The 13,246-nt window shown below is 50.2% G+C and overlaps 5 protein-coding genes across 5 annotated transcripts; 4 read left to right on the top strand and 1 right to left on the bottom strand.

Moving 5' to 3' along the window:
* Positions 1-1,884: 1,884 nt before the first annotated feature.
* Positions 1,885-3,868, top strand: N7496_007128 (MFS transporter; the record flags this gene model as incomplete). Its single annotated transcript, XM_056700057.1, has 3 exons — positions 1,885-2,336; positions 2,401-3,519; positions 3,571-3,868. The coding sequence occupies 3 exons, from the start codon at positions 1,885-1,887 to the stop codon at positions 3,866-3,868; spliced, it is 1,869 nt and encodes a 622-aa protein (XP_056555470.1).
* Positions 3,869-4,933: 1,065 nt separating this feature from the next.
* N7496_007127 (Rab family GTPase YPT6) lies at positions 4,934-5,907 on the bottom strand (the record flags this gene model as incomplete). The annotated part of the gene is made up of 5 exons (XM_056700056.1): positions 5,824-5,907; positions 5,738-5,763; positions 5,562-5,650; positions 5,057-5,459; positions 4,934-4,992 (listed from the first exon to the last, which is right to left on the bottom strand). Exons 1-5 carry the CDS (start codon positions 5,874-5,876, stop codon positions 4,934-4,936), a joined length of 630 nt encoding a protein of 209 aa, XP_056555469.1. The 5' UTR covers positions 5,877-5,907.
* Positions 5,908-6,260: 353 nt separating this feature from the next.
* N7496_007126 (H(+)-transporting V0 sector ATPase subunit c'') lies at positions 6,261-7,147 on the top strand (the record flags this gene model as incomplete). The annotated part of the gene is made up of 5 exons (XM_056700055.1): positions 6,261-6,318; positions 6,388-6,422; positions 6,489-6,580; positions 6,653-6,961; positions 7,039-7,147. The coding sequence occupies 5 exons, from the start codon at positions 6,261-6,263 to the stop codon at positions 7,145-7,147; spliced, it is 603 nt and encodes a 200-aa protein (XP_056555468.1).
* Positions 7,148-7,698: 551 nt separating this feature from the next.
* N7496_007125 (bifunctional molybdopterin adenylyltransferase MobB/molybdopterin molybdotransferase MoeA family protein) lies at positions 7,699-10,057 on the top strand (the record flags this gene model as incomplete). Its single annotated transcript, XM_056700054.1, has 4 exons — positions 7,699-7,974; positions 8,031-8,071; positions 8,138-8,175; positions 8,262-10,057. The coding sequence occupies 4 exons, from the start codon at positions 7,699-7,701 to the stop codon at positions 10,055-10,057; spliced, it is 2,151 nt and encodes a 716-aa protein (XP_056555467.1).
* A 1,102-nt stretch (positions 10,058-11,159) lies between these two features.
* N7496_007124 (putative rhamnogalacturonase) lies at positions 11,160-13,043 on the top strand (the record flags this gene model as incomplete). Its single annotated transcript, XM_056700053.1, has 4 exons — positions 11,160-11,382; positions 11,447-11,913; positions 11,966-12,091; positions 12,147-13,043. 4 exons carry the CDS (start codon positions 11,160-11,162, stop codon positions 13,041-13,043), a joined length of 1,713 nt encoding a protein of 570 aa, XP_056555466.1.
* Positions 13,044-13,246: the final 203 nt, after the last annotated feature.

Raw genomic sequence — 13,246 nt, 5'->3', positions numbered from 1 at the left:
CGACCGAAGGGCGAGCACAACCTATTCAAACGGAATATGCTTCTTTATACCAATCTTGATGATCTAGTTGAAAGATCTAGGCTACTGGCATTCAATAACATGGATGATGGAAGTTAATCCATGTGCAGTGATCTCCACACACAGTAAAGTGATACCGTACTAGCCTCATCATGGTACCCACACCGTGATTGCCCTTGCAACACAGGCCTAGACTGTATATTGACCCGAAACTGCTACTTAGAGGTACTTGACCAAATTAGGACCTAGAGTCACAGCTTTGGTCATAAGAAACCGATTGCTAACGTAAGCTCTCGTGTTATGAGAGACTGCATTCGGTCACCACACCTAGTGGACTAGATATGTTTGATTTTTCTTATACTTTAAGGAATAGATGATTTGAGCAATTTAACTAGGGAATAGGCGAACTAGCATATCTGCTTACACCTTCCTCCTTTAAAATTCTCGAGCTGTCTTCGCAGTGGATATTTCGGCGCCTTTATATCAAATCCAGTACTTCAGACTTTAGCAAGTCCATAGATATTTCCAACCTGTACTTTCTTGTTTCAGGTCCAACGGACAGAGACTAAGTAGTAGCCATCGCCAGATTCCACGTGTTGCGTTTTAAGCTACGCTGTACCTAGGTTCAACTAGCTAATCTACATGGATTCCTCTATCATTAGTAGAATCCACTTATCGAGTCGCTCTAGATTCAAAAGATCCATGCTCATGTTTAATCAATCGCTTTAGATCGGCTAGATATGAGTTACTACTAAAATGCTCCATCATCATAAGCCTCTCACATGGCTCGGAGCTGAAGTACCGATTCCGGGTTGATTTTTATCATGGCGCGGATTGATCATATTATCCGCTGATGCTAGAGATTGTGACTAGGGATCATGCTCATGGTATATTTGTACCTTGTCGAGTTTAATATAGTTTAATGAGGTTATTCCCTACCTAACAAACGTAATGACGTTATATGGCGGACTCCGTACCTTGTACCTAGATCCGGCCCGAATCAGTGGAGTGCTTGGATCCAAGATTCCTGGAAGATTCCGAAAAGGCTTGCGCGTAGATCATATCCACTGTAGGAACCGCTTTTGATCTTCTTCGCAGTAGTATGCACACGTGCGGAACATTCCGTACATCCCCACGAACATTCCAGAGTTTTCACGATTGCTGTCTATTTCTAACCCACCCCGACGGAGGAGCTACTACGCCACTCCTCGGCGGCTTCAATTTCGATGAACAGGGGGCGTAAAGGCTGAAAATATTAGGACTAGTAGAGCTCCACCAATTTTGGCATTTCTGAATCATCAGGCCCAATGGATGACATCAGTCCCGCTGTGGTGCACATATTTTTTCCCACTAGCGTCGGCCAAGATCCACCAACTCCGGAGGCGTCGAGGCGATGGTTGCATCGAAAATTTTGAATAGTTCGCTTTTCAGGAACATGCTAATAATAAAGAAATCGGGGGATCGTTCTCGCTAGGAGAGAATTATCCAATCTCAATCCTCTCAATCGTGAAAACTAGCCTGGATTCAATACAAACACTGAAAATTTTCCATACTAAAACTATAATCGGCAGTTACTTTCACGAGTTGAAGCCGTCGAATGGTGGGTCTGGACGGTTAAGTCGGGATCTTGGTCTATTTCGAAACCCCATTTTCTTATTCAAGCCCCATCTGAATGAATGGTAACTTTCTGTTTATATTGACGGCTTGACTCGCTGCCTGGAGAATTTCCTTTTTTTCTCATTCAATCCGTTATCCACCTGGTGACCACCACATAGTTAGCGTCTGGGGTGCTGACGCTAATCTAACCTCCCGACCCCTCACTGTTATCCATCTCACCCCGTCAGACATTCTTATCACACGATCATCATGAGCAACAACGTCGATCACGAGCTCGAAGTCGCCGAGGTGGAGGCCAATGCCCAGCACCAGTCTGAGGACTGGGGTCAGGAGAAGGCTCGACCTTCAGCCGAGGCTGCGCGACCTTCGACCTCAGGATCCAGCATGTCGTCGACTGGTTCCAGTAGCTCTGTCGAATACAACCCGAATTTTCATAGGCTGCAATCGCGGAATACAGAACTTGACCTGGAGCGTCGACGATCCGGACTTTCCCAGGCGCTGAGCCGGATAGAAACCCAGCGGCTTCAGCATTCCATGACCGTCGGTGAAAGCGTCAAGTCGCGACCATCTAAGCTCCCTTTACCACCATTCGGTGCTGGCAAGCCTTATCCTCCACAGCTGCCGAGCCGAGAAGATTATGTCGTAGAGTTCGATGGACCGGACGATCCTCTTTACCCGCAGAATTGGTCACTGAAAACGAAGTAGGTCTTATGTCCATCGACACTAACCTATTGATTAGATTACTAACAATGTATCCTTTTCTAGAATCTGGATCAGCGCAATGCTCGCGTTCACCAGTATCTGCTCAACATTTGATTCTGCCATTTTCAGTTCCTCCACCAAAGCTGTCGCCAGGGTCTTTGGTGTTGGCATCGAAGTCTCAACGCTGTCCAGCTCGCTCTATATCTGCGGTTATGCCACTGGGCCTTTGATCTGGGCTCCTCTATCTGAATTGAAGGGTCGTCGCCCGCCAATTATCTTTGCCATGCTCGGATTTGGTATCTTCAATACAGGCGTTGCAGTTGCCAAAGATTTGCAAACCCTCCTGATTTGCCGATTCTTCTGTGGTGTCTTTGGTAGTTCGCCCCTGGCAGTTGTCGCAGCTGTCTTTTCAGACATTTACAACAACCGCACCCGTGGTATTGCCATTGCATGCTTCTCCAGTACAGTCTTCTTGGGCCCTCTCATTGCGCCATTCATCGGAGGATTTATCAACATGTCTTACTTGGGTTGGCGCTGGACCGCCTATATCCCAGCATTCATGGGCTATGCCGCTTTCGTGATGAACCTGTTCTTCCTCAAGGAGTCCTACCCACCAGTCGTTCTAGTGGACAAGGCCGCAGAATTGCGCCGCCGCACTAAGAACTGGGGTATTCACGCCAAGCAGGAAGAAATCGAAGTCGACCTGCGGGATTTGGTGATCAACAACTTTTCTCGTCCGCTGCGACTCTTGATCAACGAGCCATTGATCCTCGCGGTGACCTTCTACCTGAGCTTTATTTACGGTCTTCTCTACTGTTTCTTGACTGCTTACACCCTCGTGTTCCAACAAGTTCATGGTATGAACGCTGGAGTCAGCGGCTTGCCCCTGTTTGGCATGGTCGTCGGCCTCTTCATTGCTGCCTCCTACATCATCATCTCCAGCGGATCTTATGTCCGCAAGTTGGATAAAAACGGCGGTATTCCCGTCCCCGAGTGGCGTCTTCCGCCCGTGATTATCGGTGGTGCACTCTTCGCTGCAGGAATTTTCTGGTTTGGGTGGACCGGATTCACCAAGAATATCCATTGGATCGTGCCCACGCTCAGTGGATTGTTTACTGGATTCGGTCTCTTGATCATCTTCATCCAGCTATTCAACTATCTCATCGATACTTATCTTATGTTGTGAGTAACCCCCTACAGACACTTCAAATATGCTGAACCATTCCTAACAAGATATCATTCAGTGCCGCTTCCGCTATCGCCGCAAACACCTTCTGCCGATCAATGGTGGCAGCCAGTTTCCTCTCTTTTCTCGCGCCAAATGTTTGAAAACATGGGCATCCAGTGGGCTTCTACATTGCTCGGCTGTGTCGCCGTCTGTCTAGTCCCCATCCCCGTGGCATTCTACTTCTTCGGGAAGAAGTTGAGAATGAAGAGCAAGTTTGCGCCCTTCTTCGAGCCTGCATCTGAGTCGCATGCTGTGGATATGGATGAGGAGATTACCGAAACCGAGGCAGAGGAACGTGCCTGAGAGATACCCCCCAAATTATGTCTATGAGTCTGCGCTGTTAATAGCCGACAAAAAGTAATTTCTTAGTGATTAATAGTGACGAGTAGGTGGATAATGCAGTGAATATTGCTCCATTGTCAGGGAATTCCTTTGCCATTAAGTAGTATTAGCACTAACAGTTGATTCTTTGTAAAATATACTCAAAAACTAACGCTCAATCATAGTCGAAATAAAGTAGTCTATAAAAAGCAACGTGATAGAGTCCACTTCAACGTGGTTGGCTCGGCTTTTTACCGTATTTTAGTCATCCATGCATGCATGCCTGGGCATCTTGGCTTCTTCCAGTGATTACATTGGCCTTTTTGCCGAGCACCTACTGTAGTACTCAAGAAAGAGACTTGGTTATTGCTACACGAAGTAACTCTCAGGTTTCCATTCAAAAACAAACCAATTGGGTCTAGATGGGTGTGGCTTTACAGAATCACATACACCAGATTTTGTCGAGTCTGATCAGACAGACATATATTTGTGATCGGGCAACACTGGCTAATTATATCAGCACTTGTACGGTAGTAGGACCTAAGAAATGAAATTTCTCAAACTAGCCCTGGTTTTCTCTTCCTCTTCGATCTGGAACCTTAGAAAATTATGAGGGAGAAGAGCTGAAACTTATTTATGACTATTAGAACACTGCAGTGCCGTGAAGATATTATATTGTACAGCTTCATAGACTATACCATACCAAATATGTTAGCTTATAGGACTAGAGTGGTCATAGACAACCCGGAGATAAAGAGAAGCGATCCTCCAGTATGATCAAGGAGACAAGATAGTATGTAGTGCGGGAGTAGACAGAAATCAAAACGCCCACCCTCCGCGCAAGAGCTCACCAAAGGAAAATTGAGGACATAACAGCCGCATTCAACACTGAAAGATCTAAACGCACGCTATTCACCTGACGAGCAAAGGAGAAAGTGGGGGGAAAACATGTACATCTTAAAGGAATCGGGGCAATATCATGGACGGACTCGATTGTCATCATCGGTCGAAAACGTGTAAATGAAAGGTATAGACGGGGGAGGTCGTTTAGCATGCGCAGCCCTCGTTGTTGGTGGTTTCCTTGGGGTGGATGTTGACATCGATCACTAGAAGTAGCAGCCACTTGGTTAGTATACGGGAGTCCTGACGGGGTTCGGTAGATCAACATACTTGTGCTTTCACCCTGCTTAGCCTCGCCATCCATTCCAGGCAAGGCCTGGGCAATCCTCCGGAACAGCTGCTTTACGTTGTGTCCGACCTTGGCACTGGTTTCGATGAACATCAGGCCATTCTTCTTTGCCTCCTCCTCACCCTGTGCCGTAGTGACTTCGCGCTTGTCGTTCAAATCGGTCTTGTTGCCTACCAGCACGATAATCACGTCATTGCCGCGCTCTCCACGGACGTCGTCGATCCATTTCCGGGTGTTTTGGAAGGATTTGGCGTTGGAAATATCATAAACCACGACTGCGACGCTCGAGTCTCGAATGTAGGAAGGAATTAGGGAGCGGAATCGTTCTTGACCGGCGGTATCCCAAAGCTGAAGGCGGACGGTTCGGTCTTCCAGGTACATCGTCTGAAGTAGGAAAAAAGTAGGTATTAGTATTGATGGCCATCACAGCACTACCGGCAACAAGTCCTGGGACAAAGGCGGGGGGCGAGATTCGAGGTATCGTACCTTGGACAAGAAGTCAATGCCGATAGTGGCCTGGTATGTGTTGTCGAACGAGTCGTACATGAAACGGGTGATCAAGGAAGTTTTGCCAACTGCATTCATGGTTAGGATTGCTATTCGTGCCTCGGTGTTTTCCCATAGGGTTCATGGGTGGCATTTGCGCCTCGGGATAGTCATACCGCTCTGTTCTCCCAAGAAGACCAGCCTGTTGCTCGTTAGTAAGGACTTCCCGTAAAGACAGCAGCAAAGAATAGGCATCACTCACTTGAACTTCTTCAAAGGGTTCGAATACGACCCTACCCCAGAACTGGAGGCCATGGCGATGGTTGTGTTGTCGAGAGGAGGGAGGGGAGACTCAGGGGAAATCGGGGTCAAAAATGCGCGACGCCACCGAATCGGGAACTCGTCACGCAGGAATAAGACAGAGAGGATTACAATGGCAGATCTGTCAAGACCAAAGCAGTAGGAGAGTGCAATCGACAAGACCAAGGCCGGGCAGTTGGAACACGAGCCGTGGATCTGGGGAAACAGACAAGGCCACCGCCCCCCCAAAACGGAGCAGTTAATCCGCTCCGACCGAGCCACCGAGTCCATTCCACCTCCAACTCCGATCTGAGCTTCAGCTCCCTTATCGGCGCCTCTTCTCACCCACCCACTCCGAGGCCTTTTCATTCTTTCATCTTCAGGTTATCAGAGGTTGCCATGTATCCTCGGTACCTCTATGGTGTCTTGACGACCACCTTCGTGGTGGTCGGGTTGTGTATGTTGCACCCCGTCCGCCGAAAGCTTGGGAGGTCCGACAGCTAATCCGATGATCTTCTGCATGCAGATATGCTCTTCCAGGGAGAAGGTGAAGCTTTCAACGTATGTGGTCCATTTCCGGCCTTGCCGAAGCTTCTTTCGTTCGTTGCATGTTGACATGATGCGTAGGTCGGCCGTTTCTTGGAGGAGGTATCTCCTTACGCCTGGGCGAACATTGGTATCGGGTTGTGTATTGGTTGTTCGACAATTGGCGCTTCATGGTATGTTTGAATTGGATGGCTTGAGACCGTGACCGTGATGGCTGACCGACTGCCTCTTCGTTGTTGACACAGGGGTATCTTCCTTACGGGCTCTTCGATCGTCGGTGGTGGTGTGCGGGCACCCCGAATCCGCACCAAGAACTTGATTTCCATCATTTTCTGTGAGGTCGTGGCCATCTACGGTGTCATCATTGCCATTATCTTCTCCTCGAAGCTCTCTCCGGTCCCCGAGAGCCAGCTCTACACTCAGAACAACTACTACACGGGCTATGCTCTGTTTTGGGGAGGTATCACCGTCGGATTCTGCAATCTGATCTGCGGTATCTCGGTTGGTATCAACGGCAGTGGTGCTGCTCTTGCAGATGCTGCAGACCCTAGCTTGTAAGTCTTGATTCACCGGGGGTTTTGGTTGTTGGCGTGGCGGTTTGGATAACCTGCTTACCTCTTCGATCCGATAGGTTCGTCCGCATTCTCGTTATCGAGATTTTCAGTTCGGTCCTGGGTCTCTTTGGCCTGATCATTGGCCTTTTGGTCGGTGGTAAGGCCCTGGACATGGGTGCGGCTTAAATGGAAAACTCTCCACTGGTGTGAGGGTTATGATTGCCTACCATGGCAGCAGAAAGAGAGGGGTACTAGCTACCCCATTATGATCTCGGATCTTTTCCTTTTTCTTTTCATTTCGTGTTTGACTGTTTTCCCACCCTGGGAACCTCTTTATGTATACAAGCATCAGGGCGTCTGGATTTCGATACCGTAGAAGTAAGTTTTGGGGAGGGTCTTTTTGCTGAACTGCCTCCATTGGGAGATCATGTCTGTGTACAGTAATGAGTAGCCAAATGAGACCGCATTTCCGGAAAACCTTCCACGTTTGTGTTACAATTCTATAATATTAACTGGATTCGAATAATGATAGTCGTCTCCACTGATCCCGACGTCCACCCAAACAACGCCGCAGCACGGACCGGCCACTAAGCGTAAAGTTGCAATTTCACGTACCGGGGATCCGCGAATACCCCGGAATTTACATATATCGACCTCCCTTTTAAAGACCTCTCCTCCCTCTTCTCTCCACTCTCTCGCATAGCCCCCCTCCCAGAAAATCCACAATCCCCAACGATATGGAGTCCCCCGATGCCACCCCCAGACTCAAGGCAGCCATTCTGATCGTCTCGGATACGGCCTCGAAGGACCCCGCTTCGGACAAAACGGCCAATGCCCTCGCTCCCATCCTCGCCGCGGAGGGGAAGTGGGAAACCCCCGCGATCAAGATCGTGCCGGACAACGTATTCCAGATTCAACAGGCTGTTTGTGATTGGACCGATGGTCCCAATTGGTACAATCTGGTCCTGCTCAGCGGCGGAACGGGCTTTGCTGTGCGAGATAACACCCCGGAGGTGAGGCATTTCGCGGTTCAAGTCAACATTGTCCCCCGCGCTAATGACATCACTAGGCGGTTTCTCCCCTGATCCATCGCCATGCTCCGGGCTTGGTGTAAGTAGTGCACACGATAATTGAAGGTTCCGAGTGCAGCCACTAACGATCAACTAATCTCCTCAGCCATGGCATGATCGCCGCTTCATTGAAAGTAACCCCATGTGAGATGACATCAGCTCTGCCGTTGGCCCGTTCTGGGCTCTGCATTGGCTTGACTATTTACATTCCGCTAATCCCCCCGTTTTAGTTGCCATGATGGCTCGTCCAGTTGCTGGAGTTCGTGATAAGTCTTTGATTATCACGTTGCCCGGATCCCCCAAAGGAGCCATGGAGAATCTCGATGCCGTTGTGAAGCTGTTGCCGCATGCCTGCTTGCAAACTGCTGGCGGGAGCTCTCGAGTCATGCATGCTGGCGGTGTCAAGAAGCTGGAGGCCGAAGCAGGGGTCTCTTCAACTTCCGAGCAACGGCAGCATGATCACCACCACCATCATCATCACGGCCATGGCCATGGATGTGGGCATGGGCATGTAGTCCCCAAAGCACACACCTCCTCAGCAGACCGACCCCAGTCCAACGACCCATCCGCTGGTCCCAATCGGCGCTATCGTTCTTCACCCTACCCAATGCTTTCCGTAGAGGAAGCTCTTCTCCAGATCAGCGAGCATACCCCCGAGCCCACCATCATTGAAGCCCCCGTGAACCTCTCTGTGGTGGGTTCAGTCATCGCCGAAGATGTCTACGCCGCAGAGGCAGTGCCCGCGTACAAGGCTAGTATTGTCGATGGCTACGCTGTCATCGCAACAGACTCCCCCTCCGGGCCTAGTACGAAAGGCATCTTCCCCGTAGCATCGGTCACCCACGCCAACGTCGGTGGAGGCCTGGTTCCCCTACAGCCAGGTAACATCGCTAGAATTACCACTGGAGCCCCTCTCCCTCCCAACGCGAATGCCGTAGTCATGGTCGAAGACACCGTCCTGGCCTCATCGACACCGGACGGTACTGAAGAGGCCACCGTTGAAATCTTGACCGGCGATATCCGACCTGGCGAGAACGTCCGCGAGCCTGGTAGTGACATTGCCCTTGGCTCCAAAATTCTTTCCCGCGGAGATGTAATCTCTCCCGTTGGTGGCGAGATTGGTCTTTTGGCTGCCTCGGGCATTCGGACGGTCAAGGTGTTCAAGAAGCCCCGAGTGGGTGTTCTGAGTACTGGAGATGAGTTGGTGGAGCATGACGATCCCCGGACCCTCACTGGTGGGCAGATCCGTGACTCCAACCGCCCATCCCTCCTGTCATGTCTCCAGGCTTGGGGCTTCCCCACCGTCGATCTCGGTATTGCACGCGACACCCCTGCTGGCGAGATTGAACATGCCCTGCGCGACTCGCTCCGTGGTGTTGGCCGCGCCTCGTCCAGCGTCGATGTTATTGTCACCACGGGTGGTGTGTCAATGGGTGAGCTCGACCTCCTCAAGCCAACCATCGAACGATCCCTTGGTGGCACCATTCACTTTGGTCGCGTGTCGATGAAGCCCGGCAAGCCGACCACCTTTGCTACCATTCCATTCAAGGAGGCCACGAGCACAACGGAGGGAGCCCAGCAAGAGCGTCAATCGAAGATCATCTTCTCTCTTCCTGGAAACCCGGCCTCTGCCTTGGTGACCCTGAATTTGTTCGTTTTGCCCTCGCTGCACAAGCTTTCTGGCCTGGGCGAGAGCTCCCAGGCACTAGCTTCGAAGCCCTGGATGGCGCCGCAGCTCGGTCTTCCTCGTGTCGCCGTTGTCCTCACTCACCACTTCCCTCTGGATCCTAAGCGCACCGAGTATCACCGTGCCGTTGTGACCGCCTCGCGTTCCGACGGCCGCTTATACGCCACCAGCACTGGACTCAGTGGTACCGGCCAGCGCAGTTCGCGGGTCGGTAGCCTGGCATCGGCGAACGCTTTGGTCGTTCTGCATCCTGGACGTGGTGTCGGCATCAAGGGTGAGATTGTGGAGGCATTGATGATGGGGCCTGTTCATGGCTGCGACACCCGCCTTATTTGCTAAACTTACGCGACATTGATGACAACGATATACCCGGGGCTGGATCTCCTAGATTTCATTCTGTTTCTCAATTTGTCTCTTTACATTTCGGTTTGGGTTGTCTTTCTCGGTTCTCGTGTCTTGATTCATACCGATGATATACAGTGTCACTAGACTGCCAGTAGGTCATGAGCAAAAAAATGAAATATAACATGGTACATGAAAAAACTTTGCCTGTCATGTTCTTTCGAGACGTAATTGCCCGGATGACTGACGTTTTGACGAGGCTCGGCTCAAAGCAATGCACATCCCCCTGTCAATTTAGGCTCGGGACATCTTCGCTTCCTCATCTATGGGGTAATCGGGTCAATGAGATCCGAATCCCCTGAGACAAACTCAACTTTCACTGTTCCTCAAGTCTTGGCAGCGCTCATTTCGCTTCATAGCGTCGCGCTAGGCTAACAGGTTCAGGCAATTCTTCCGCCAATCGATGTCATCATTCACAACTGAATACCCCGCATGATCCCCCTCCGGACTATTACAATTCTTTCCTGTTGATGGTAATCTAGAAGATGCATCTAATGTAAAGGTCTGGGCATGGTCGGTAGTTACTCTTGGCGTACGTTGAATTCAAAGACCTTGGCTTGGAGAAGTAATCTTCAGGCGAAACGTGCGTATTTGAAGTATACCTGATCTACAAGATAGCCATGGTCCTTCAAAACTTGCCATACTTTGACCAGGACTTATTTTACCGATATTAACTTACCATTGGAGGGTTTTACATGTGTACTATTAGCGAACGCTTAAGAAGCACGACCGTATTGTGGAGTCTGCGGAGTCCAGTTCAATTGCGGAGAAGTGGAGAGGCCAGCAAGGAATCTAGAGAATGCGGGGCATCCCACACGTGGCGTGAGTGTTTATACTATCCGGACTGTCACTACGACCAAAAGTTCAGAAATAAAACGTATTGAATCACAAGCCTCTCGGTGTTCATTCAACCGAATCAATTGGGCTAAGAAAACTTTTTCGTAGTATATGAGATGGCATTGGAGCTCGATTATCCCCATGTCCACCCAGTAATCCCAGAGTAGGTCTTTCCCTTCCAGGTTGGGAGCTACTGTTCAAAATGAAGGGCTTCCTTCTCTCTGCAGCATCATTGCTGTTTAGCACTGCCAATGCGCTTCCTTCTAAGGCTGCCACCGGGCCATTCTTGACGCAAGTCGACAACACGACATGGGTCCTCGGCAATGAGATCTGGAACGTCACCCAGGAGCAGATCTACGGCGTCAAGCTGATGTACAAGGAGAAGGACTGCGTTGGAGAAGCTGTTGGCCACTATGTTAGTTACAGTATGTGCAAATTCCCTCAGTTATCCCATTTCTTTTGTTCTCATAAGCCCTAACCCCGCTGAAGACGGCGCAGCGTCTAACCTGCAGTGGACCTCGGCATCTATCACCAAGCGAGGAACCTACCAAGGCAAGCAATATATCGATGTCTCTTTCACTGCTGCAGAGGGAGACATGCATTGGGTCATTTTCTCCGGTCTATCTGGTGCTTACCAGTATTTCGTGAACCATGCTCTGCCGACTCTCGGTGAATTCCGCACGCTCTGGCGGTTGGATAATTCGACCTTCACAAAGGGTAGAACCAACATCAAGGACGAGGAATTGCCGCCTCTCAGCGAGTATCTGGCACAGAACAAGGTTCAGGATGAGACCTGGTTGAAGCCTGATGGAAGTGGGTATATCACCAAGTATGACTTTACTGCCTGGTCCCGGAACCAGGATTTCTTCGGTGTGTATGGCGATGGCTTTGGAAGCTGGTATATCAATGCTGGGAAGGATTATTACAACGGTGATCACCTTAAGCAGGAGCTGATGGTAGGTCCAGGGGTGTTGACTGCGGGAAGTGACAAAACTAACTTGCTTTCAGGTCCACCGAGAGTCATCTACCGGAGATGCTGTGCAACTGAACATGATTCACGGTACTCACTTCATGGCCTCTTCTTCCGATGTATTCCCAGATGGCAAGATGTGGGGACCTTGGCTCTGGTATCTTGTATGTATCACAATCTTGCACCCCAGTCATCCATCCCTACTAAAATTATGTCCAGAACGACGGCGACAAGCAAGACGCAGCCAAGCAGGCCGCCAAAGAATTCAGTTCCTGGCCATACACCTGGCTAGACGATGAGGACTACCACAGCCGAGGCGTTGTGAAAGGCAAGATCGTTCTCTCCGACGGCCGACCCGCCAGCAACGCCGCCGTCTTCCTGGGCGACAACAACCCCAACAAAACCGCTCTCGACATGGGCTCAACATACTACTACACCGCATACGCCGATAAGAACGGAAACTTCGAGTTCTCCAACGTCCGCGCTGCCACGTACGGCCTGCAGGCCTGGTCCAACGGAAGCTCCATCGCAGACGTGACCACATCCTTCCTCCAGAACGACGTTACCGTGAAGAAGTCCGCAAAGACCAATCTCGGCAGCCTCAAGTGGGAAGTATCAACGAAGAAGAAACTTTTCCAGATCGGCGACTTTGATCGCTACAGTTACGGCTTCCTGCACGGTGGCGCACCGCACCAGCACGCACTTGTCGCCTCGTGCCCTGCAAACCTGACCTATACCATCGGCGAGTCCAAGACGAGCGATTGGTGCTTCGGACAGACGTACCAAGGTAACTGGACGGTTCGATTCAAGGCCGGGGCTGCTAGCGAGAGTGCAGCTCCGAATCTGATCGTTTCGTTGGCTGGATACTCCTCGGGGGCTAGCACCAATATCCTTGCCAATGGAGTCCAGGTTGGTAACATGACTAGTGGTTCTTCGTTGCTGCCAAGTGATCCTTGCTTGTATCGTTCTGCGACGGGCGCCGGCGAGTGGCATTTGCTGGAGTACTCGTTTGATAAGGATTTGATTAAGGAGGGATGGAATGAGCTTACCTTTAATATGGTGAGGAACACTACTTGGCATGGGTTTATGTGGGATAGTGTTGTCCTCGAGTGGTGATTGTGAGTTTAGTCGATGTTCGTCTAGCTTAGTGTGAATATGAAATAGATGTGAAACTTCATACCTATGCCAAGGACAAGTAAACTTTTATAGTGGTAGGCCAGGTTTGTGTGTTTCATGAAAGCAACAGGGACCTAAGATATACGCCGGTTTGTCTGAGTGGTTTCCTTGAGATGTAGTAAGCAGTAAGATTCTATTTGTAT

Source organism: Penicillium cataractarum, assembly GCF_028827025.1.
Source record: "Penicillium cataractarum strain IBT 29864 chromosome Unknown utg000005l, whole genome shotgun sequence".
In the NCBI taxonomy this organism is placed as follows: Eukaryota; Fungi; Ascomycota; class Eurotiomycetes; order Eurotiales; family Aspergillaceae; genus Penicillium; species Penicillium cataractarum.
This window is presented reverse-complemented; position numbering and strand designations above follow the sequence as displayed.